General features: G+C 43.6%; 1 protein-coding gene, 1 non-coding gene and 1 pseudogene across 2 annotated transcripts; all 3 read right to left on the bottom strand.

Annotated features, from left to right (window-relative positions):
* Positions 1-1,517: 1,517 nt before the first annotated feature.
* On the bottom strand, positions 1,518-9,770 carry LOC116484698 (SWI/SNF-related matrix-associated actin-dependent regulator of chromatin subfamily E member 1-like; annotated as a pseudogene).
* A 316-nt stretch (positions 9,771-10,086) lies between these two features.
* On the bottom strand, positions 10,087-10,641 carry LOC116485131 (large ribosomal subunit protein uL16-like). The gene has a single exon (XM_032180438.3). It carries the CDS (start codon positions 10,542-10,544, stop codon positions 10,149-10,151), a length of 396 nt encoding a protein of 131 aa, XP_032036329.1. The 5' UTR covers positions 10,545-10,641; the 3' UTR covers positions 10,087-10,148.
* Positions 10,513-10,647, bottom strand: LOC116456409 (small nucleolar RNA SNORA70). Its single transcript, XR_004244642.1, has one exon. It is a non-coding gene; the product is annotated as a small nucleolar RNA SNORA70 (small nucleolar RNA).
* Positions 10,648-23,483: the final 12,836 nt, after the last annotated feature.

Here is a 23,483-nt window from a genome sequence, read left to right as displayed (position 1 = left end):
TCTCTAGCAAGGTTGGAAAAGTTTTCATGGACAATATCCTGAGATACGTTTTCCAAGTTGTTTGCTTTCTTCCTGCCCCTTTCGGGGTGCCCGTGAGTCATACATTTGGCCTGTTTGCATAATCCTATATTTCTTGGACGTTTTGTTCATTCCTTTTCATCCTTTTTTCTTGATTTTTGTCTGACTGTCTTATTTCAGAAAGCCAGTCTTCAAGTTCTGAGATTCTTTCCTCAGCATGATCTGCTGTTAATACTTGTGATTGCATTGTGAAATTCTTTTAGTGTGTTTTTCAGCTCTGTCAGATCAGTTAAGTTCTTTTTTATACTGGCTATTTTGTCTGTCAGCTCCCGTATTGTTTTATTGTGATTCTTAGTTTCCTTGGACTGGGTTTTGCTGTTCTCCTGAATCTTGATGATCTTCATTCCTATCCACATTCTGAATTCTATTTCTTGTCATTTCAGCCAACTCAGCCTGGTTAAGAACCCTTGTTGGAGAACTAGTGTGATCATTTGGAGGACATAAGACACTCTGACCATTCGAGCTGCCAGAGTTCTTGCGTTGGTTATTTCTTATCTCTGCACGTGGGTATTCCTTTAACTGTGGTGTAGATTGAGTACAGAAAATTGACTTCTTTTCTGGATATTTTCACAGGTCTGAGGCTTTGTGCAGGGTCATTATTTGTAGCTGACTTACCTTTGGTTTCACAGAGGGGTAGGTTAGTGAGGTATTTTTGGTGTTGAAGCTTTGGAGTGTGATCCAGTAGGTGGCACTTAGGTGTAGTGGTCAGTTGGTAGGCTCTTGCTCAGTCCTGTGGCTCCCCTATATTTCCTCACAGTTGCAGCCATGCTCCCTCTCAATGCTGTGAAAGTGTGCCCTCCTCTCCCACTTGAGTGCTGCCTGTAGATTGTGGCTTGACACTCCCAGGCTTCCCACTGCAGCTCTGGGGTGTTCTTAGGGTTTATGTTTCCTCCCTAACTTGGAGGCATCAGAGGAATGAACTTTAGCAGTGGTTGTGGCTGAAAGTCTTTCACTTATCTTTCACTTATCTGGGGCCCTACCCCAGAGAGATACAGGTCGGCAATCACTTAGTGCAATCAGCCCTGAATGGGGGCTGTGGGCCCAAGCTGAGGGTTCCCTGCTGGGTGATAAGTGTGGGGTAAGGGAAGGTGAGGCATAGGTGGGGCCCGTGGGAGATGGACTGGGCTCCTCTCCTTGGGTAGACTGCTGCTTGTTGGAGGTGTGGATAAGGTACTTAGGGTCTTTGCTCCTTCATTAGTCTCAGGGTAGCAAGAGCAGTTCCACTGCAGAGGCACTGGCAGAGGGGTTTTCATTTGCCCCTGAGGGCTTCACCTCTGAGGGATGTGGAGCCACTGTTACTGGGAATGTTCAGCCAGTGGGGTGGGGCAGCTGAACTGCTGGCATTAGCTTGGAGCTCTGCTTGGGGATCGGGGGTCAAGGGCTCGCTTGGAAGAGAAACTGGTCTCCTCTTCATATGGTTACTGTGGTGTGCTGTAAGCTCAGGTGTAGCCCTCAGGCTCTTTGTTTCTTCCCCAGACCAAAGGCAGCAGGGATAGAACGGCTGCCGTGGTCGTGGCAGAGGAGCTGTTGAATGCCTCTGGGGTTCTCTCCCCAGGGAAAACCCTGGGCCACTTCCAATGGGTATAATCAGCTGTGGGTGGGGCAACTGTTCTGCAGTCATGAGCTGGGGGCCCTGCCTAGTGAAGAATGGGGGCCGGGGTTCCCAGGGAAGAGGGCTGGACTCCTCTCTATTGTGGCTGTGGCGTGCTGGAGGTGCCAGTGTAGTGACTAGGCCCTTTGTTCCTTCCCCAGCCCAAGGGCTGTTAGGGTTGTTCCACTTCAACTGCAGTAGTGGAGGGGTTGTGGGTTGACTCAGGGATTTCCTCCTTGGAGAAATGCTGGGCTGCCTTTGTGATTGAAGTGGTCAGGCGGGAGTAGGTTGGTTGTGCTGGAGTCCCAGGTTGGGTGGCCCTGCTCAGTGAGGAGAAGTGAGGACTGGGATCTGGGTAGAGAACAGCCCAGCCACTTTTCTGCAAGGTGGGTGCTCTGTGCTGGGGGTTTTGACCAGCCTGTGGTCCCCACAGACTCTCCCGGGCCTGGAGACAGTAAGGATAAAGGCTGTAAGACAGCAAAGATGGCAACCCACCCTTCCCACTGGGAGCTCTGTCTCAGGGAGTTTCAGAGCTGCTACTGGCTTGATAGCCCCAGTGGGGGGTGGCTGGAAATCCAGGCCAGGAAGACCCACCCAGTGAGGAGTTATGGGATTGGGACCCACATAACAAATAGTCTAGCCACTTTTCTGTAGGGCTGCTATAATATGCTCGGAGTCCATTCCAGTCCCTAGTCACCTCATTTTTTTTAGTATCTGAAGGTATTAACAGTGAAGGCTGCAAAACAACAAAGATGGTGACCCACGCCTCCCTCTGGGAGCTCTGTCCCATGGAGGTTTGGAATTGCTGCCAGCTGGAAAACACCTGAGGGGGTGGATGTAGACCTCGGTCAGGATGTTCAGCCAGAGAAGAGAAATGGGATCCAGGACCTGCATGAAAAAGCAGCCTGGCCATCTCTCCGTAGAGCTGCTGTGCTGTGCCAGGGGACTGCTCCAGTCCCTACTCATCTTGGACTTCCCAGAGCCAGATGGCAACAACAGCTAAGGCCGTGAGACAGCAAATATGGTGGCCTGCCATCCCTCTGGGAGCTCCATCTCAGGAAGATGAAATGCTGCTGCTGTGGCTGGCTGGAGTTCCAAGCCAGTGGGTCTTATCCTGTGAAGTGCCACGGAAGTAGGGCCTGCACACCATTGCTGCTCAGTCCCCTAGATTCAGCCCCTTTCCTAGAGATATGTACAGGGGTCTAGCCTTCTTTTTTTTTTTTTTTTTTTTAGATGAAGTCTCACTCTTGTGCCCCAGATTGGAGTGCAATGGCACGATCTCGGCTCACTGAAACCTGTCTCCCAGGTTCAAGCGATTCTCCTGCCTCAGCCTCCCGAGTAGCTGGGATTATAGGTGCCTGCTACCACGCCCGGCTAATTTTTGTATTTTTAGTAGAGACAGGGTTTCACCATGTTGACCAGGCTGGTCTCGAACTCCTGACTTCAGGTGGTCTGCCTGCCTTGGCCTCCCAAAGTGCTGGGATTACAGGCATGAGCCACCACACCCGGCCGGATCTAGCCTTCTTGGCCAGAGTTGCAGCTGCTTTTGTTTGAGAAGCCCAGATATCTAAAGCTCCTGGGGCTCCATGTGTGCCTGAGTGGCTGCTCTGCTGGGACTCCACGTAGCTCTGAGTGTCAGACCACAGGCCCTGGCGGAGTGAGTTCACAAGGGGATCTCCTGACCTGAGGTTTGCAAAGATCTTTGAGAGAAGCATGAGTCCCCAGGATTGCTCACTCACTTACTCACCACTTCCCTGGGTTGGGGAGGCTCCCCTTGCTCCATGTTGCTCCCAGGTGGACAGTTGTCCTGCCTTGCTTTTCTCCATCCTCCCTGGGTCCAGTTGTTTTCTTGACGAGTCCTAATGCACATACTTGGATGTTTCAGTTGAAGATGCCGTATTTACTTGCTCCTTCTTTTCTCCCAGTGGGAGCAACATCAACTAGCTGCTTCCAGTCAGCCATCTTGGCTAGCCCCACTTCAAAGCTATTTTTAAAAAAATAAATCAGAAATAACATTATTTATTTATCTAAATTAATGATATACCAAAATGATACAATCATGAACGTTTTGCACCTAACAACATAGCCTCTAAATACAAAAAGCAAAAACAGAACAGAACTTTAGGGAGAAATTTATAATCCAAAGTCACTGGAAGATTTTAATATTTTTCTATCTGAAATGGACTTGTTAAAAATTTGGTAGTGTAGAACATTTCATCCTTCAATTAAGATATACCTTAAGCCGGGCACAGTGGCTCATGCCTGTAATCCCAGCACTTTGGGAGGCCGAGGCGGGCGGATCACGAGGTCAGGAGATCGAGACCATCCTGGCTAACACGGTGAAACCCCGTCTCTACTAAAAATACAAAAAATTAGCCGGGCGAGGTGGCGAGTGCTTGTAGTACCAGATACGCGGGAGGCTGAAGCAGGAGAATGGCGTGAACCCGGGGGGGCGGAGCCTGCAGTGAGCCGAGATCGCGCCACTGCACTCCAGCCTGGGTGAAAGAGCGAGACTCCTTCCCAAAAAAAAAAAAAAAAAAAAAAGAAGATATACCTTTACCTATTTTATATGTATAATTGCATATACCTATATCAGAACTTAGTAGAGGGACCATGTATTAACCCACAAATTTCAGAATTAATATCACAAGACCCTCTTCTCATGTTGCTGTTCTGTCGGAGGCAAGCATACTGTTTGCTTACTCTTTTTAGTAAATCCAAGTGTTTTTTTCAAGTTTGGCTGCTCTGCTAGAATCTCCTCTCCCTTTTGCAATAGGTTAGGTCCCAAGGCCATGGTGTTCCTATCCAGGAGCCCCTGCAGCTATTTTCTCCTAAGGTCCTACAGAAGGGGGTCCCCAACCCCTGGGCCACAGACTGGTATTGTAGAACCAGGCTACACAGCAGGAGGTGAATGGTGGGTAAGTGAGCAAAGCTTCATCTGTATTTACAGCCATTCCACATCACCTGCATTACTGCCTGAGCTCTGCCTTCTGTCAGATCAGTGGCGGCATTAGATTGTCATAGGAGCTGGAACACTATTGCGAACTGTGCAATGTAAGGGATCTAGGTTGCATGCACCTTGTGAGAATCTAATTAATGCCTGATGATCTGAGGTGGAAGAGTTTCATCCTGAAACTATCCCGCCACTTCCCTCCCTTTACCCCAGTCTATGGAAAAATTGTCTTCCACAAAACCAGTCCCTGGTGCCAAAAACACTGGGGACTGCTGTCCTACAGCTCCCCGGACTTTGTAGTCTCCACAACTCCTCTCCTACTCAATTATTTACTAGTGATAAGGGTAAATTTTTATTCCTTCCAGAGAAGTCTACTACAGCAGATATAAACTATAATCCTTTATCAATAGGTCATCATTGATTACTAATGGATTAGCCTGGTATTATTTCCCTACAAAGAATTTTTGACTAGTACAATTTTATCTTCAGGTTCACTTTGTTCTGTTTTCTATCTCTTCCAGTCTCAGAAATTCCCAATCCTCACTTTGGGAGAGGGGTTAATTTGATCTGTCAGTAATATTTTAATTCAAACTCATCTTCTTGATCTTTCTCACTTTTCTATAGCTATTATTTTTGTTACCTGCTGGTCATTCCCCTCAAATAAAAAACAGTAAACTTTTTAGAGCAGTTATTCAAACTATTCCGAGGGGTCCTTGTGAGTTACACAGGGACTTTTTCATGTCCCGCCTATGAGGAAGAAAAAAAATTGAAAGAGGCTCCTATTTCTGTTATTTTGCATAGAGGGACTCCCTCTCCTTTTATTTGAGGAAACATATGGCTTCTCAAAAATCTGAAAAATACTGCCTTTTTAAACAACCATAACCCTCACAAAATTTTAGTATTTCTTAATTAATCATGTGGAAAATTACCAGCAAAAAACTCTTAGATTTACATAGAAGTTAAAATCTAAAGAATGGTGTATAATTGGTTCCAAAAAACCATAGAAAGAACTTCTATTTTTAAAAAACAAATTCATGGTTATTGCCCTTGGATCATACTTTATGAATCACTGTCTTAGAAGACAAAAGCAAAATTCTGAGGTGACAGCTAAGAAGAAAGGGATCCAGTTGCTTGGACAACTGAAGTCTTGTATTTTAGATGACATGATGTCAAAAGATATCCTTATTTTATGTATTTAAGGAATAACATTTTTCATTCCTCTCACAGCTGGAGACCAAACTCCTTTCAAAACGGGTCTCTCACTGTGTATCTACAACTCTCATCATAGAGACCCTTCTTAAAAGGAGTTTGGTTTCCAACTGTGAGAGCAAATGCCTGGGGTCTGTGGATGAGGGAGGCATAGGAAAGAAGCTCTATGTATACCCTCCTCCCTGGGATAGCACAGTGAGAGCACATGTGGATATGAAGGGCAGGCAGCCAAGGAAAGCAGCCAGTGAGATTCCTTGAGCAACAGTGATCCCAAACAATGGTTCTTAAACAGTAGGCTGCCTTGCCCAAGGTTCACAGGAGAAGCTTGTTATATGTGCAGATTCTAGGTCCCAACCCACAGAAAATTTGATCCAATAGGTCTATAGCTTGGCCCCAAAGTCTGGTGATTCTGACTGAGACAGGAGGTCTCTGAACCTCACTCTGAGAAACACTAAACCATGGGGTACTTGCAGGAGCAGACGGATCTTCCTGAGCCACATGTTTATGCATATCTCTTCCTAGCTTGCTGGACTTGTCCGTGTCCTGGGAAATCAGCCTGTGGGTAGGATGGTCATCCTGGACATGCTCTTCCCTCCAGAAGACCTATCTGTGGTTAACAGTTTCCAGAAATCTGGGTTACTACCTGGTGATAATCTAACACCAGAGCATTCTCTCCTTCAAAGTTGCTTCAGATGTCTTTCAGCAAACCATGTAATTCCAGCAAAGCGCCTGGCTTGATGTCAGAGCTGTTGCTGTGGGGGTCAGAACACAAGTCTTCCATAGAAACACAGCAAAGACAAAGCCAGACTCACTGTATTCATAGGCTGAGTCTGGGGATCAGAGCCTGCCACTGACTTTAGTCTCTCATGTCGTCAGAGGTGTGAGGCACAGCTGATCTTGTGCTGGCAGCAGCCACCCCAGAGCCATCTTTTCCCCTGGCAGCCCAGCAGCTCACCCCTGGGGAGGAGGATGTGTTCACTGATTAAAGTTTAAAAGGCAGATGAGGAAGTAGGACTAATTAGCCCCATGAAGGCCCATTAAAGTGTTTGAAAAGTTACTAGCATCTCTGAGAGTCTACCCATGAGGAAACAAGTGGCTGGGAAACAGGGAATGAGGGGACTAGATCCACACAGATCCCTGCAAATATGCTGCTCATTCGCCCCAAAACACTACTCCACCTTCACTCTAAACTTAACTCTTACGTGATTATCTGTATTTCCTCGACACTGGAAAACCAGGTTTTTCTTTCTTCTATGCCAGTTACCCAATGTACATTTGTGTTGTACGTTAGAGCTGAGGACCTTCCTGCCCTTCAAGATTATAGCAAAGTTAGAGGCATAATATGTGGTTCCCAAATATTTGGGAATTTTCTAGGTATCTTTCTGTTATTGATTTCTAATTTAAAAGAATATGGTCAGAGAATACATTTTGTATGACTTGATACTTCTGAATTTATTGAGACTTACTTTAAGGCCCAGAATAGGGCCTATCTTGGTGAATGTTCTATGTCCACTTGGAAGGAACATATACTCTGTTTTGTTGAGTGGAGTGTTCTATCTGTAACTGCCAATTAGGTCAAGTTGGTTGGTATTGTTGTTCGAGTCTTTCTAATCTGCTGTTAATCTCACCCAGTGTATGTTTTCATATCAGACATTGTAGGTTTCATCTACAGAAGTTTGTTTTCAGTCTCTTTTTATATCTTCTTGTCTTTACTTATTTTTCGTACATATGGAATACAATTATAATAACTGTTTTAATGTGCTTCTGTACTAACTCTAACATCTGTGTCATGCCTGGGTCAGTTTCAGTTGGTTGATTATTTTTCTTTTCATGGGTCATGTTTTCCTGCCTCTTTACAAATCTAAATAATCTTTTTTCAGATACTAGAGATTGTGAATTTTATCTTGTTGGGTGGTGGATATTTTTATAGTCTTATAAGGATCTTTGGTTCTGGGATGCAGTTAAAGTTATTTGGCAACAGTCTGAGCCTCTTGGTCTTGCTTTCATGATTTGTTAGGCAGGTCCACAGCAGGGTCAATCTAGGGCTAATTATTCTCCAATACTGAGGAAATAACTTCCGGAATACCCAAACCCCCATGAGCTATGAGCTTTTCCTGTTCAGCTGGTAGAACTGGCACTGGAATTGGCCCTCTGTAAGCACTGGGCAGTGTTCCCTCCAGTATTTTCAGGTTGTTCCTTCCCTGTCCTTGGGAAGTTTCTCCATATGATGTGCTCATCACTACTCTTTTTTTTTAAAACAAAAATTTTTTCATTTAAAAAAGTATTTAGAACACATAAAACAAGGCAACATTTCTCCTTTTTTCTCATCTCTGGTATGGGATCTGTTGGTGACTCCTCCACTGTTGCGCTGTTGCTTTCTGAGCCAGTGTTACTATCACTGGTTCCTTCCTCTGCCATACTGTCGATCCCCTCCTGCCCACTCTCTTTGTCTTAAGGAGTAGATGTGCCTTCTTCACTGTTCTGTTGGCTCTCTGTCATTTCTTCAAGGTGTGTCTCCTCTGTCGCCATTGGAATGTTCTCGTCGTCTTTCTTCTCCTCACCTTAGTTGGCCGCGTGCTCTTCCTCAGGAACGATGCTGCTCTGACTGCGCTTAGCTTGGTCTGCCACCTCCCTCTCCCTTTCCTCCTGCCTTTTGTGGGCCTGTTCCTCTGCCCGTGCAATCTCAGCTGCAATTTTCTCCATTTCCACTTCTACCTTCAGACTACACAACCTTTTAAGTTATTGCTAAATGAATCTGTGCTTTCCAGGAATTTCCTCCTCTTCTGGTATCGTTCCTCTATTTGAAGAAGTTCAGCTTCTAGTTTTTGGGGATGAACTATTAAGGACTGGACCTGTCGTTTGAGGACCTGCATTCCAGCTGTTGTGACAACTGACTGAACGTCTGGCACCACACTGTCACTAAGGATTTCGTTGATGAGGCTGTGGTTTCTCTGGAAACAGGCAGTGGCTGTATGCTTCATTGAAACGCCATCATCATAATCACCTGGATCTTCATCACGCTGAATGCTCATGTAAGGTTCTCCTTTCTCTATGCAAGACTGTCTCTGTCGACTTTCTTTCTCTAAGGCAGCTTCTGCACAACTCTTTTTTTTTTTTTTTTTTTTTTTTTTTTGAGACGGAGTCTCGCTCTGTCACCCAGGATGGAGTGCAGTGGCGTGATCTCGGCTCACTGCAAGCTCCACCTCCCAGGTTCACGCCATTCTCCTGCCTCAGCCTCCCGAGTAGGTGGGACTACTGGAGCCTGCCACCATGCCTGGCTAATTTTTTGTATTTTTAGTAGAGACAGGGTTTCACCGTGTTAGCCAGGATGGTCTCCATCTCCTGACCTCGTGATCCGCCTGCCTCGGCCTCCCAAAGTGCTGAGATTACAGGTGTGAGCCACCGCGCCTGGGCCTGCACAACTTTTTGCATTTATGTAAGCAAGGTACACGGGGGAATTATGATAGGACTTCATAGACTCATTGTACTCTATCTTTTCTTCTTTGTATTCGTTTAAATATTCTTGTTTTTCTTCATCAGTGAGATCTTGCCACATGCCACCAATAATCTTGCCAATCTCCCACAACTTTAGGTCAGGGTTGGAAGCCTTGACTTGGTCCCGGACCTTTCGGCTGTACCTCATGTAGGGCATCAGCAGCTTTCTGATGGTTTTGGAATCATAATACCAGAGGATGCCATGACCCGGCTGTTGGTGCCTGGGTTCCCTCCCAGCCTGTAGTTGTTGTAGGTGAGATGACTGTATGGATTGTATCCCACAAACCCTGATGTGCTGGGCGTTTGTGTTGCAGGAGCTGGGGTGGGAGGTGGGGCATAAGATGGTCTTTTTGACATTTTAGAAGATTAAATTCTCAGTTCCTGAGAGTGAATCTGAGACCCTGCAGGCAGAAAAAGCGCCCGCAGCTCTGGCTTCGCTTCCCTTTGTCCTCTCATCACTACTCTTACGAATACTTGAGAGACGGCCCTCTGGGGTTCTCCGTCTATGGAAATTTCACTGTCTAGTACTCTGTCATAGGAACATTGGCCCATAGGTCTTTCTAAAGTCCCAGCTCCTTCTCAAGTCAGAGTGTCCTCCAGGATCCTTCTCAGTCCACCCTCTCTGCCCTGTGGTCTGGAAACTCTCCAAAGGCAGTAAGCTGGGGCAACTGTTGTGTTCACCTCATTTGTTTCCCACCTCTTGGGGTCATTGTCTTTCATTGCTTCCTGTCTGAGGTCTTTACTGTTTTTTTTTTTTTTTTTTTGGACAGGAAGTAGAATTTATTGGTGAGTATTAAGAGGGGGTCAGCACATTGGAAGCCCTCATGAGTGCAGGGCCCGCCACTTGTCCAGAGGGCCACGATTGGGGATGTACTTGACCCCACAGCCATCTGGAATGAGCCGCTTCTCAGCCACCATGTCTTCAAATTCATCAGCATTGAACTTGGTGAAGCCCCATTTCTTTGAGATGTGGATCTTCTGGCGGCCAGGAAACTTGAACTTGGCCCTGCGCAGGGCCTCAATCACATGCTCTTTGTTCTGCAGCTTGGTGCGGATGGACATGATAACTTGGCCAATGTGAACCCTGGCCACAGTGCCCTGGGGCTTTCCAAAGGCACCTCGCATGCCTGTTTGGAGCCTACATTGGGGTAGTGCAAGGTCAGAAACATGAACATCCATCGGAAAGGCCTGTCTCCAAGGTCCCTTAGAGCAACCCATACAACCAACAGGCTGCGTACACTACCAAGGAAGCTGCTGTGTGCAGCCATTGCACACTGGGCCCCCATGAGGAAAGGAACTCAGTTGGCTTAATTGGCTGCAGATCTTTACTGTTTTATGTATTTTTTTTTTTTTTTTTTTTGAGACGGAGTCTCGCTCTGTCGCCCAGGCTAGAGTGCAGTGGCGCAATCTCGGCTCACTGCAAGCTCTGCCTCCCGGGTTCACGCCATTCTCCTGCCTCAGCCTCCCGAGTAGCTGGGACTACAGGCACCCACCACCACGCCCGGCTAATTTTTTGTATTTTTAGTAGAGACGGGGTTTCACCGTGTTAGCCAGGATGGTCTCGATCTCCTGACCTCGTGATCCGCCCGCCTCGGCCTCCCAAAGTGCTGGGATTACAAGCGTGAGCCACCGCGCCCGGCTGTTTTATGTATTTTTAAGTTATTTTCTTTTTAATTTTTGATGTGGTTTTAAGTAGGGGGGTAAATTTGATCCCCACAACTCCATCTTGGCCAGAAGTTAAAGCTTCCCATGGGTAAATTCGATTATAAGATTTCCGCAAATTTGGAGACTTACCATGGTCTGGCTATCTGTTGGTTTCTGTTTTTGCCTATCATGTCTTCATTCAGCACTGTGCAGATCTAACAGGAAATCTAATACCTTCTTTGCTACACACACATACCTCTTACACAAAGCATTCATGTTGAGAATCTATCAAAGATTTTTGTGGGTGATAAAAGAGAGGTTTATATTGAATTTATTCACACATCGCCAAATTGCTTTTATGGCTTTATTGTACTTAAAATTCTCTTTGGCTGACACCTAGGATAGCTCTCCGAATTTCACCCAGAAATCAGAAGTATATATATCTCGGCTCACTGCAATCTCTGCCTCCCAGGTTTATGCCATTCTCCTGCCTCAGCCTCCTGAGTAGCTGGGACTATAGGCGCCCACCACCACACCCGGCTAATTTTGTATTTTTAGTAGAGATGGGGTTTCACCTTGTTAGCCAGGACGGTCTCGATCTCCTGACCTCGTGATCCACCCGCCTCAGCCTCCCAAAGTGCTGGGATTACAGGCATGAGTCACCGCGCCCTGCCTGATGGCTGTAAGCTTTCTACATTGTTAAATAAAATACATCACAGTAAGCTTTTTAAAATATTTAATAATTGTAGTTCAATTAATTTTTTCATATATGGCATGTTGCCCTCATTCAATTGAACTATAAAGTTCATTGCAACGCATATTATCTTCTGTTCTTTTTGCACAGCAGAGTTTATTAGGCTGATGCAAAAGCCATTGCAGTTTTTGTTATTACTTTTAATGGCAAAAACCGCTAGTACTTTTGCACCAACCATAAATTTGTTTGATACATCAACAAATTAAAAATAAATAAATGGGCCAATTGAAAATATACAGGTTTTTTTTTGTCTTTATTTTACTTCATTTTTTTGAGACAGGGTGTGGTTCTGTTGCCCAGGCTGGAGTGCAGTGGTACAACCTTAGCTCACTACAATCTCTGCCTCCCAGGCTCAAGCAATCCTCCCACCTCAGCCTCTGGGGTAGCTGGGACTACAGGCTGGGGCTACAGGCTAATTTTTTTTTTAAATTTTTTTGTAGAGACAGGGTCTTGCTATGTTGCCCAGGCTGGTCTCAAATTCCTGGGCTCAAGTGATCCACCTTCCTCGGCCTCCCAAAGTGCTGGTATTATAGCCATGAGCCACTGTGCCTGGCTTAGATTTAGACTAAATAAGAGTTAAGCAGGGTTTCTGGACCCATGGTCAATATGCAAAAATCAGTTGTACCTCTACATAGCAGCAATAAACAGTTATAAAATATCTAAAAAAGATATTACAATAGAATAAATGTATCAAATACTGATAAATTATAAAATATGGGTGAGACCTCTTATTTTTAAAATATAAAACATTATTGAGAGAAAGTAAAGACGATCTTTTTTTTTTTTTGAGAGGGAGTCTCTCTCTGTCGCCCAGGCTGCAGTGCAGTGGCGCCATCTAGGCTCACTGCAAGCTCCGCCTCCCGGGTTTGCGTCATTCTCCTGCCTCAGCCTCCCGAGTAGCTGGGACTACAGGCGCCCACCACCACACCTGGCTAATGTTTTGTATTTTTAGTAGAGACGGGATTTCACTGTGTTAGCCAGGATGATCTCGATCTCCTGACCTCGTGATCCACCCACCTCGGCCCCCCAAAGTGCTGGGATTACAGGCGTGAGCCACTGCACCCGGCAAGAAGATCTTATATGTAGAGAAATATACAATGTTCAAGAATTGGAAAACTAAATTCTTATAAAAAGATATCAATTCTCTCCAAACTGATAAAGTATATACAGATTTAGTGCAATCCCAATTAAAATCACAATAGTTTTTTTATGGAACCTTACAATCTGAGTTTACAATTCATATAGAAATGCAAATGCAAACAATAACCTAAATGCTTTGAAAAATAAGGTGGGAGAACATAGTCTACTGGCTTGGATTTATGATAAAGCCGCAGTAATTAAAACAATGTGGTTTTGGTGCAAGGATGGATAAAGAGACCAATAAAACCAGAAATTCACACAACACACCCAACACAAAAATCTCGTCAAAATGTATACAAAATGTAAATACAGGTTCACAGTAGATCTAAGTGAGAAAGGCAAACAATACAACTATCAGAAAATAATATACAAAAATAACTTCATGTCTTTGAGACAGGAAAACATTTCTAAAACAGTTCATAAATATTACAAATCATAAGGCAAGGACTAAATTTGACTGTATCAACATTTAAACCTCAATTTATTAAAAGATATTTTAAAAGCAAAGAAAGACAAGCCAAAGGGTGGGAGAAAACATTTGCACACATATAACCAACAAATGATAAGCATCCAGAATATATGAACCAAACAGAAAAAGATAAATAACCCAGTGAAAAAAATAGACTAGAGGAACAAGCACTTCACAAAGAATTCAAATTGTCATTAAATCCAAAAAAAGATATCTCATTTATTAGTAATCAAGAAAACACTCATAACTCACACACCCACCAGTAGGATCCAACTATATATTCAGACTCAGACTGAATTATACTACCCACTCACCAATAGGATCCAACTATATATCATAATATATGCCAACTATATATTCACCTGAGTAGCAATAGCAAGGATTTGAATCAACTGGAAGTTTCAAACCTGTATTGTGTAAGTTTGTATAAGCACTTTGGAGCAGCTTGGCATTAGCTGCTTTAGTTGAAAATAGGCATATGTTGGCCAGGCGCGGTGGCTCACGCCTGTAATCCCAGCACTTTGGGAGGCCGAGGTGGGTGGATCATGAGGTTAGGAGATCGAGACCATCCTGGCTAACACGGTGAAACCCCGTCTCTACTAAAAATACAAAAAAATTAGCCAGGCATGGTGGTGGGCGCCTGTAGTCCCAGCTACTCGGGAGGCTGAGGCAGGAGAATGGCGTGAACCCGGGAGGCGGAGATTGCAGTGAGCCGAGATCGCGCCACTGCACTCCAGCCTGGGCGACAGAGAGAGACTCTGTTTCAAAAAAAAAAAGAAAGAAAGAAAATAGGCATATATTATGATCTAACAGCTTTGCTTGTGATATTCACCCAACAGCTATATGTGACCATGTACATAAGGGGACATGTAGAAGAATGTTCAGATAAGCCATTTTATTTTATTTTATTTTATTTTTTATTTTTTGAGGCAGAGTTTCCTCTTGTTGCCCAGGCTGGAGTGCAGTGGCACGATCTCAGCTCACTGCAACCTCTGCCTCCCAGATTCAAGCGATTCTCCTGCCTTAACCTCCCGGGTAGCTGGGACTATAGGCACTTGCCACCGCACCCAGCTAAGTTTTATATTTGTTTACTAGAGACGGGGTTTTCACCATGTTGGCCAAGATGGTCTCGATGTCTTGAACTCACGATCCGCCCGCCTCGGCCTCCCAAAGTGCTGGGATTACAGCTCTGAGCCACGGCGCCCAGCCAAGTCTATTTATTATAACCAAACAATGGGAACAGACCAAATGTCTATTTACAACAGGATGGATAATTAATTATGTGACATTCATTCATTAGAATACCATACAGCAATGAAAGTGAACAAATTATAGCTAACCACAGCATTAAGTGTCTTATGTGAACAAAGCCAGATGCTAAAAGATACATATGATTCCAATTATACAAAGTTCTTAGATTAGTTGGAAAAAGGATTCGAAAAGTAAAGAATTACCATAAAACTCAAGGAAATGACTACTTTTGGGGAGAAGCAGGTGACTCCAACTGGTAAAGGGCACAAGGGGAGCTACTGGGATGCTGAGAATGTTCCATTTCTGGAACTGGGTACTCATTGCATGCAAGGGTGTTCACTAAGGTAAACATTTATGTTTTATGCATTTTTTTTCTAAATGGGTGCTTTATTTGGCAATGAAAAAAATTCAAAAATACTTCTTGCAAACTTTAGTTTATGAACTGAGATTCATGTGAAATGCTAAGTATCTGATAAAGCATAAATTCTGGGTCTATTTCTTACTAATACCTAGAACTCTTTGAGAGAAAAAACATACACATGTTACCTAGAGTAAGAAATGAATGTGGCTCTCTATATGTCACTGAGCTGTATAAAGACACTGTTGTGTATTAGAGTTCTCCAAAGAAACAGAACCAGTATATACATACATATATATAACCATTTATATCTATGTATCAATATATACACACACACATATATACACATATATAGTCACGCATTGCTTAACAACAGAGATACATTCTAATAAAAACATTGTTGGGTGATATCTTTTTTTTTTTTTTTGAGCTGGAGTCTCATTCTGTCACCCAGGCTCCCAGGCTGGAGCGGCACGATCTCTGCTCACTGTAATCTCCGCTTCCTGGGTTCAAGCGATTCTCCTGCCTCAGCCTCCTGAGTAGCTGCGATTACAGGTGTGCACCACCATGCCTGGCTAATTTTTGTATTTTTAGTAGAGACAGGGTTTTGCCATGTTGTTCAGGCTGGTCTCGAACTCCTGACCTCAGATGATCTGACTACTTTAGCCTCCCAAAGTGCTATTACAGGCGTGAGCCGCCGTGCCTGGGCCTGTATATGAGGTCTGTCATTGACCAAAACATCAGTATTTGGGTTATAACTATATATATAGAGAGAGAGCGAGGGGGCTGGGTGGGGGCAGGAGAGAGAGAGAGATTTATTATTAGGAATTGAATCACATGATTATGAAGTCTCACAATCTGCTATCTGGGAGCTAGAGACTCAGTAAACCCGGCAGTATAATTCAGTCTGAATCTGAAGGCTTGAAAACCAGGAGGGCTAGAAGTGTAAATCCCAGTCAGACAGCAGAAGATGAGATGAGATGTCCCAACTAACTCAGGCAGGCAGGTAGCGAAAGGGGTGAATTCCTCCTTCCTTTGCCTTTTGTTCTGTTTAGGCCCTCAACAAATTGGATGGTGCCCACTCACATTGAGGAGAGCAATCTACTTTACTGGTCTGCTGATTCAAAGGATAATCTTGAAACACTCTCACAGACACACCCACAAATAATGTTTAATCTGGGCACCCCCAGGCCCAGTCGACACATATAATTAATCATTATGCCCTAGTAATAGATACAAACAATATTAGCCCCTCCACAGATATGAAATGAATATGTTTTAGCATTTATTTATTTATTTATTTATTGAGATGGAGTCTCGCTCTGTTGCCCAGGCTGGAGTGCAATGGCATAATCTCAGCTCACTGCAAGCTCCGCCTCCCGGGTTCACGCCATTCTCCTGCCTCAGCCTCCCGAGTAGCTGGGACTACAGGCACCTGCCACCATGCCCGGCTAATTTTTTTGTAGTTTTAGTAGAGACGAGGTTTCACCGTGTTAGCCAGGATGGTCTCGATCTCCTGACCTCGTGATCCACCCGCCTCAGCCTCCCAAAGTGCTAGGATTACAGGGAGCTTTTATTTTTAATTGTGGTTTATCTTTATTATTAATTTTTAAAATTAAAATTAATCTGTTCTTAAAATTTTCTCTAAAGTTGATAACATTGACCTATAAGATAAAGCCTAAATTCCTGAGGGCTGCCTTCTCATTCATCTCGTCTCTTGGTACCTTTCTCAGAGTTTATGCTCCAGAAACACTGATCTATTTGTATTATTTCCCAAAATACACTGTATTTCCTCAAGCCTTTTTTCTTTGCATCATATTGTACTCTTTGCTGTAACATTTTCCTTTGAAAATTTCTACACATTCTTCAAGTTTGCTGCTGAAATGCTACCTTCCTGTGAAGGCATCCTTTTGCTAAGCATCCATACTCCTAATAACTTTGTGCATACTTCTGTTAAAGGAATTATCTAAATTTCCAATAAGTATAAAATAATTCCTCTCCTTCTCCACTAGAGGGCAGAGACAGCTTTTTCCCCCATTTTTATTTCTAGCGACATGAGGGACTTATAATTAACTAGCCAAGTTACTGTATTTGTTGAGTTAATTAAGATGACTCTTAATCCATGACGCATTCTAGCTCCCTTCCCAGGGTTGTAATTATTGCACTGGTGGCAGTAAATCAGCTTTCTATAAGTTGTGCAATTTGGGGTTTAAAAATATCTCTAGGCCGACCCCTCCTTTCAGTAACAACGCATCCTCCAGTAACTGCAGGAACTTGTGAAGAATCAGAACACACCTGCGACTGCTAAGATGGCAAGTGAACTCAGGTTGCTGGCTCCTTCTTCTGAAATCAGTCCTGCAGTAAATATAAAGTAAGAGGTAAACATAGACTCCAGGAATTAACCATCATTACCACTACCTCTGTAAGAAACCCCAGGGAAAACTAGAGACTGTCTTGCACTAAAGTGTGTGAGAAGGAGTGGGAGAAGATGGGAGTGGGAAGAGCAGGGGAAGGTAGGGGAGACTGTGGTCTGGGCAGAGGGTAGCAGCCAGAGTGAAGAAAGGCTTCTTAAAATTCTGCTTCCCCCTTTCTGCAGGTTTGCTTTGGAACAGTTGTTGCCTTTGGCTTCACAGTAAAACTAGTGGCAACATCCTAGACCGCTGTGGATGGTATCTATGGAGGCTGTGTTAAGGAGCTCCAGTATGTTGCTTCTAACAACTGCATAATACTCAATTATTTTATCTGCTGCATCCTACTTTCCCAGTGCCGTACACAGTTTGTCTCCAAATTCCTTGGCAGTATTCCTGCAAACTTTCTCTTTTCTGTTTTTTGTTTTGTTTTGTTTTGTTTTGTTTTTTTTGAGACAGAGTCTTGCTCTGTTGCCCAGGCTGGAGTGCAGTGGCACGATTATGACTCACCTGTAGCTTCACCCCTCTGGGCTCAAGAGATCCTCCCACCTCAGCCTCCCAAGTAGCTGGGACTACAGGCACACATCACCATGCCTAAGTTTTTAAAAATTTTTTGTAGAGATGGGGGTCTGACTATGTTGCCTAGGCTGGTCTTGAACTACTCCTAGACTCAAGTGATCCTCCTGCCTTGGCCTCCCTAAGTGTTGGGATTACAGGTGTGAGCCACCACACACAGCCTTATTTCTTTTTCTGCTTAAATTAGCCAGTTAATGTCTGTTTTTTGTAACTATTAACCCTGACCTTTAGTGGAAACAAAACTGGAAGAAAGAAAAATATTAGGAGGTTATTAAAATAAACCAGACAAGACACAGTGATGATGCGGGCAAGAACATTTGAGGTATAAGAGTTGTTGGGCTAGGGATATATTTTGGACATAAAGAGGACAGGAAAGGGAGGAAAATAAAGTAACCAAGCATGAGTCCTAGGTTTTGGCCACAGCAACTGTAATGAATGGTGGTGTCATTTATCGAGACGGGAACTAATAAAGTAGAATTTTTATTTTTATTTTGTTTATTTATTTATTTATTTTAGGATGGGAATGTAAAGTTCTGTTTTGGAGGCGGGTGTGGTATCTCATGCTTGTAATCCTAGCACTTTGGGAGGTCAAGGTGGGTGGATCACCTGAGGTCAGGAGCTCAAGACCAGCCTGGCCAACATGGTGAAACCCCATCTCCACTAAAAACACAAAAATTAGCTGGGCATAGTGTTGCACACCTGTAATCCCAGCTACTTGGGAAGCTGAGGCTGGAGAATTGCTTGAACCTGGGAGGCAGAGGTTGCAGTGAGCTGAGATCACACCACTGCATTCCAGCCTGGGTGACAGAGTAAGACTCCGTCTCAAAAAAAAAAAAAAAGGTCTGTTTTGGTCATGCTATGTTTCTGAAGACCCCTATAAGACACCCAAGTGGAGATAACATATGTGTCTGGGATTCAGTACAGAAGTCCGGACCTGCAAACTTATAAAATCAGTAGCATAAGGGAGTATTTAACATCATGGGCCTGGATGAGATCATTAGGGAAATAGTGTACATAAAAAAGAGGACCAAGAAATGAAGCCAGAGGCAATAGATATTTAAATTGGGAAGACAAGGAGGATCCAACAAAGAAGACTAAGAAGCAGCAGCCAATGAAGTACAAAGAAACCAGAAGAATGTGGAGTCTCTGATAACAGATGAAAGCATTCTTTCAAAAAGTATGGTGAGGTCAAGTATATCACATGTCACTGAGAGTTCTATGAGATGAGAACAGAAAATTTAACATGAAATATAGGGAAATGGAGGTAATTAATAAAAATATTTTTAGGACAGTGGTGTGGAAAAAATCCTGGGATTTATTTCCTTTGTCGCTCCCTGACCCCAACTTTCTCCTTTTTCCTGCCTGGAACTAAGATAAAAAGAAGACTGAAGTTAGAATTGCCATATTGGGTCAAGAGGTGACCTTAAGGATGGAAGTTTTGCACTAAAGATGACACAGCAGGAAGACAGAAGGAGCCTGGGTCCCTAGTGACTGTATGGAACTATAATATCTACTTCTGGACTTCTTTCATATAGAGGAAAACAAACCTTATCTTATATATGCTACTTTAATTTGGGTTTTCTGTTATATGTGACTAGACCTAATTCCCACTGACATAGAAAGAGAGCAAGGAAAAGAGGCAGTGTCATGATAGAAAAAAAAAGTTTTTTTTTTTTAAATTGACAGATAACATTGTATATACACAACATGATGTTTTAAAACCTATATATATAGTGGAATGGCTAAATCAAGCGAATTAAGATGGAATTCCTCACAGTTGTCATTTTGTGGTGAGAACACTTGAAATCAGCTCTCTTAGAATGTTTCAGGAATACAATGTATTGTTATTAGCTATAGTCATCATGTTGTACAACAGATCTCTTGAACTTCTTCCTCCTATCTAACTGAAATTTTGTATCCTTTCACCAACATCTCCCCAACTCCCTCCCTACCACAACACTAGCCCTTGGTATCCCACATTCTACTTTCTACTTCTACGAGTTTAACATTTTTAGATTCCACACATGAGCGAGATCATGTGGGATTTGTCTTTCTGTGCCTGGCTTATTTCACTTAACGTCATATCCTCCAGGTTCATCCATGTTGTCTCAATGGACAGGATTTCCTTCTTTTTAATGGCTCAGTAGTATTCAATTGCATATATATGCCACATTTTGTTTATCCATTAATCCATGGATAGCACTTGGTTTGCTTCCATGTGAGTGGTAATACTATGAACATAGGTGCACACAAATATCTCTTCCTGATTTCAATTCTTTTGGATTTATACCCAGAAGTGGAATTGTTGGATCATACAGTAATTATATTTTTATTTTTTTGAGGGACCTTGATATGGTTTGGGTCTGTGTCCCCACCTAAATCTCATATGGAATTGTAAACCCCAGTGTTGGAGGAGGGGCCTGGTGGGAAGTGATCGTTCATGGGGGTGGATTTCCCCCTCGCAGTTCTTGTGATAGTTAGTGAGTTTTCACGAAATCCGGTTGTTTAAAAGTGTGTGGCACCTCCTCCTTCACTCTTCCTTCTTCTGCAGCGTGCCTGCTTCTCCTTCGCCTTCCACCATGATTGTAAGTTTCCTGAGGCCTCCCCAGCCATGCTTCCTGTACAGCCTGCAGAACTGTGAGTCAGCTAAACCTGTTTTCTTTATAAATTACCGAGTCTCAGGTGATTCTTTATAGCAGCGCGAGAAAGAACTAATACAGACCTCCATACTGTTCTCCATAATGGCTGTACGAATCTACATTTCTACCAACAGTGTGCAATGGTTCTCTTCTCTCCACATTCTCACCAACATTTATCTTTTCGCTTTTTGATAACAGCCACTTTAACAGTTGTGAGGTGATAGCTCTCTGTGGTTTTAATTTGCATTTCCCCACTGATTAATGATGTTGGGCATTTTTTCATATACCTGTTGACCATTTGTATGTCTTCTTTTGAGAAATGTCTATTCAGGTTCTCTGCCTATATTTTTCCGGTTGCCCAGGCTGGAGTGCAATGGTGCAATCTCAGCTCACTGCAACTTCTGCCTCCTGGGTTCAAGCGATTCTCTTGCCTCAGCCTCCTGAGTAGCTGGGACCATGGGCGTGTGCCATCACGCCTGGCTAATTTTTGCATTTTTAGTAGATACAGAGTTTCGTCGTGTTGGCCAGGCTGGTCTTGAACTCCTGACCTCAAGTGATCCACTCACCTCGGCCTCTCAAAGTGTTGGGATTACTGGCGTGAGCCATTGCACCTGGCCCTATTTTTAAATTGGGTCATTTGTTTTCTTGCTATTGATTTGAGTTCCCTAAATATTTTAAATATTAATCCCTCATCAGATACGTGGTTTGCAAATACTTTCTCCCATTCTGTAGGTTGTCTCTTCACTCTGTTTACTGTTTTCTTTGCTATGCAGAAGCTTTTTAGTTTGATGTAATCCCATTTATCTATTTTTGCTTTTGTTGCCCGTGCTTTTTGGGTCATATTAAAAAAATCATTGCCCAGAGCAATGTCATAGAGCTTTTCCTGTATGTTTTCTTCTAGTAGTTTCACAGTTTTAGGTCTTATGTTTTTTTTTTGTTTTGTTTTGTTTTTGACGGAGTCTCACTCTGTCACCCAGGCTGGAGTGCAGTGGTGCGATCTCGGCTCACTGCAAGCTCTGCCTCCTGGGTTCACACCATTCTCCTGCCTCAGCCTCCTGAGTAGCTGGGACTACAGGCGCCCGCCACCATGCCTGGCTAATTTTATTTTGTATTTTTAGTAGAGACAGGATTTCACCGTGTTAGCCAGGATGGTCTTGATCTCTGACCTCGTGATCCGCCCGCCTCGGCCTTCCAAAGTGCTGGGATTACAGGCATGAGCCACAGCGCCCAGCCTAAGTCTTTATTTTGAGTTGATTTTTGTATATAGTGTGAGGTAAGAGTCTACTTTTATTCTTCTCCATGTGGACATCCAGTTATCCCACTATTGTTTATTGAAGAGACTGTCCTCCCCCGCTGTGTGTTCTTGGCACCTTTTGTGAAAATCGGTTGGCTGTAAATATGTGGATTTATTTCTGGGCTGTCTATTCTATTCCATTGGTCAATGTATCTGTTTTTATGCCAGTACCATGCTGTTTTGATTACTATAACTTTGTAGTATATTTTGAAGTCACACAGTGTGATGCCACCAGCTTTGTTCTTTTGGCTCAAGATTGCTTTGGCTATTAGGGTTTTTTTTTGTGGCTCCCTATAAATTTCAAGATTTTTTCGTCTGTTTCTGTGGAGAATGTTATTGGTATTTGGTAGAGATTTCATTGAGTCTGTAGATCTCTTTGGGTAGTATGGACATTTTGACAATATTAATTCTTCTACTCCATGAACATGAATATCTTCCCATTTATTTGTCTTCTTCAATTTCTTTCTTTTGTTTTTTTTTTTTTTTTTTTTTTTTTTTTTGAGATGGAGTTTCACTCTTGTTGCCCAGGCTGGAGTGCAATGGTGTGATCTCAGCTCACTGCAACCTCTGCCTTCTGGGTTCAAGCGGTTCACCTGCCTCAGCCTCCTAAGTAGCTGGGATTACAGGCATCCACCACAACGCCTGGCTAATTTTTTGTATTTTTAGTAGAGACAGGGTTTCTCCATGCTGGCCAGGCTGGTCTTGAACTCCTGACCTCAGGTGATCCACCTGCCTCGACCTCCCAAAGTGCTGGGATTACAGGCGTGAACCACCTCAATGTTTTATAGTTTTCAACATCTATATCTTTCACCTCCTTGGTTAAACTTATTCCTAAGTATTGTATTGTATTGTATTTATTTTTGACACAGAGCTTTGCTCTTGTCACCCAGGCTAGAGTGCAATGGCATGATCTCAGCTCACTGCAACCTCCGCCTCCCAGGTTTAAGCGATTCTCCTGCCTCAACTTCCTGAGTAGCTGGGACTACAGGTGTGCACTACCACACCCAGCTAATTTTTGTATTTTTAATAGAGACGGGGTTTCACCATGTTGGCCAGGCTGGTCTCGAACTTCTGACCTTGCCCGCCTCAGCCTCCCAAAGTGCTGGGATTGCAGGCGAGAGCCACTGTGCCCAACATGTTTTATTTTATTTTCTGAGACGGTCTCACTCTGTCACCCAGGCTGGAATGCAGTAGAATGAACATGGCTCACTGTAGCTGCAGCCCCCTGGATTGAAGCAATCCTCTTGCCTCAGCCTCCTGAGTAGCTGGAACCACAGCTATGTGCCACTATGCCCAGCTAACGTTTTGATTTTTTTTTGTAGAGGCGGGGTTTTGCCATATTACCCAGGCTGATTTTGAATTCCTGGGCTCAAGTGATCCTCCTTCTTTAGCCTCCCAAAGTGCTCTAATTACAGACACGAGCCACTGCACCTGGCCTACTTTTTTTTCTGTAGCTATTGCAGATGGGATTTTCTTGATTTCTTTTTCAGATAGTTCACTGTTAGTGTATAGAAACACTGTTGATTTTTGTAATTGATTTTGTATACTTCAACTTTACTGAATTCATTTATTAGTTCCAGCAGTTCTTCTGTGGAATCTTTAGAGTTTTCTATATATAAGATCA

Source organism: Hylobates moloch, unplaced genomic scaffold (genome assembly GCF_009828535.3).
Source record: "Hylobates moloch isolate HMO894 unplaced genomic scaffold, HMol_V3 SCAFFOLD_16, whole genome shotgun sequence".
NCBI lineage: Eukaryota > Metazoa > Chordata > Mammalia > Primates > Hylobatidae > Hylobates > Hylobates moloch.
The sequence above is the reverse complement of the archived record's forward strand: the minus strand, read 5'-3'. Positions and strand labels throughout refer to the sequence as shown.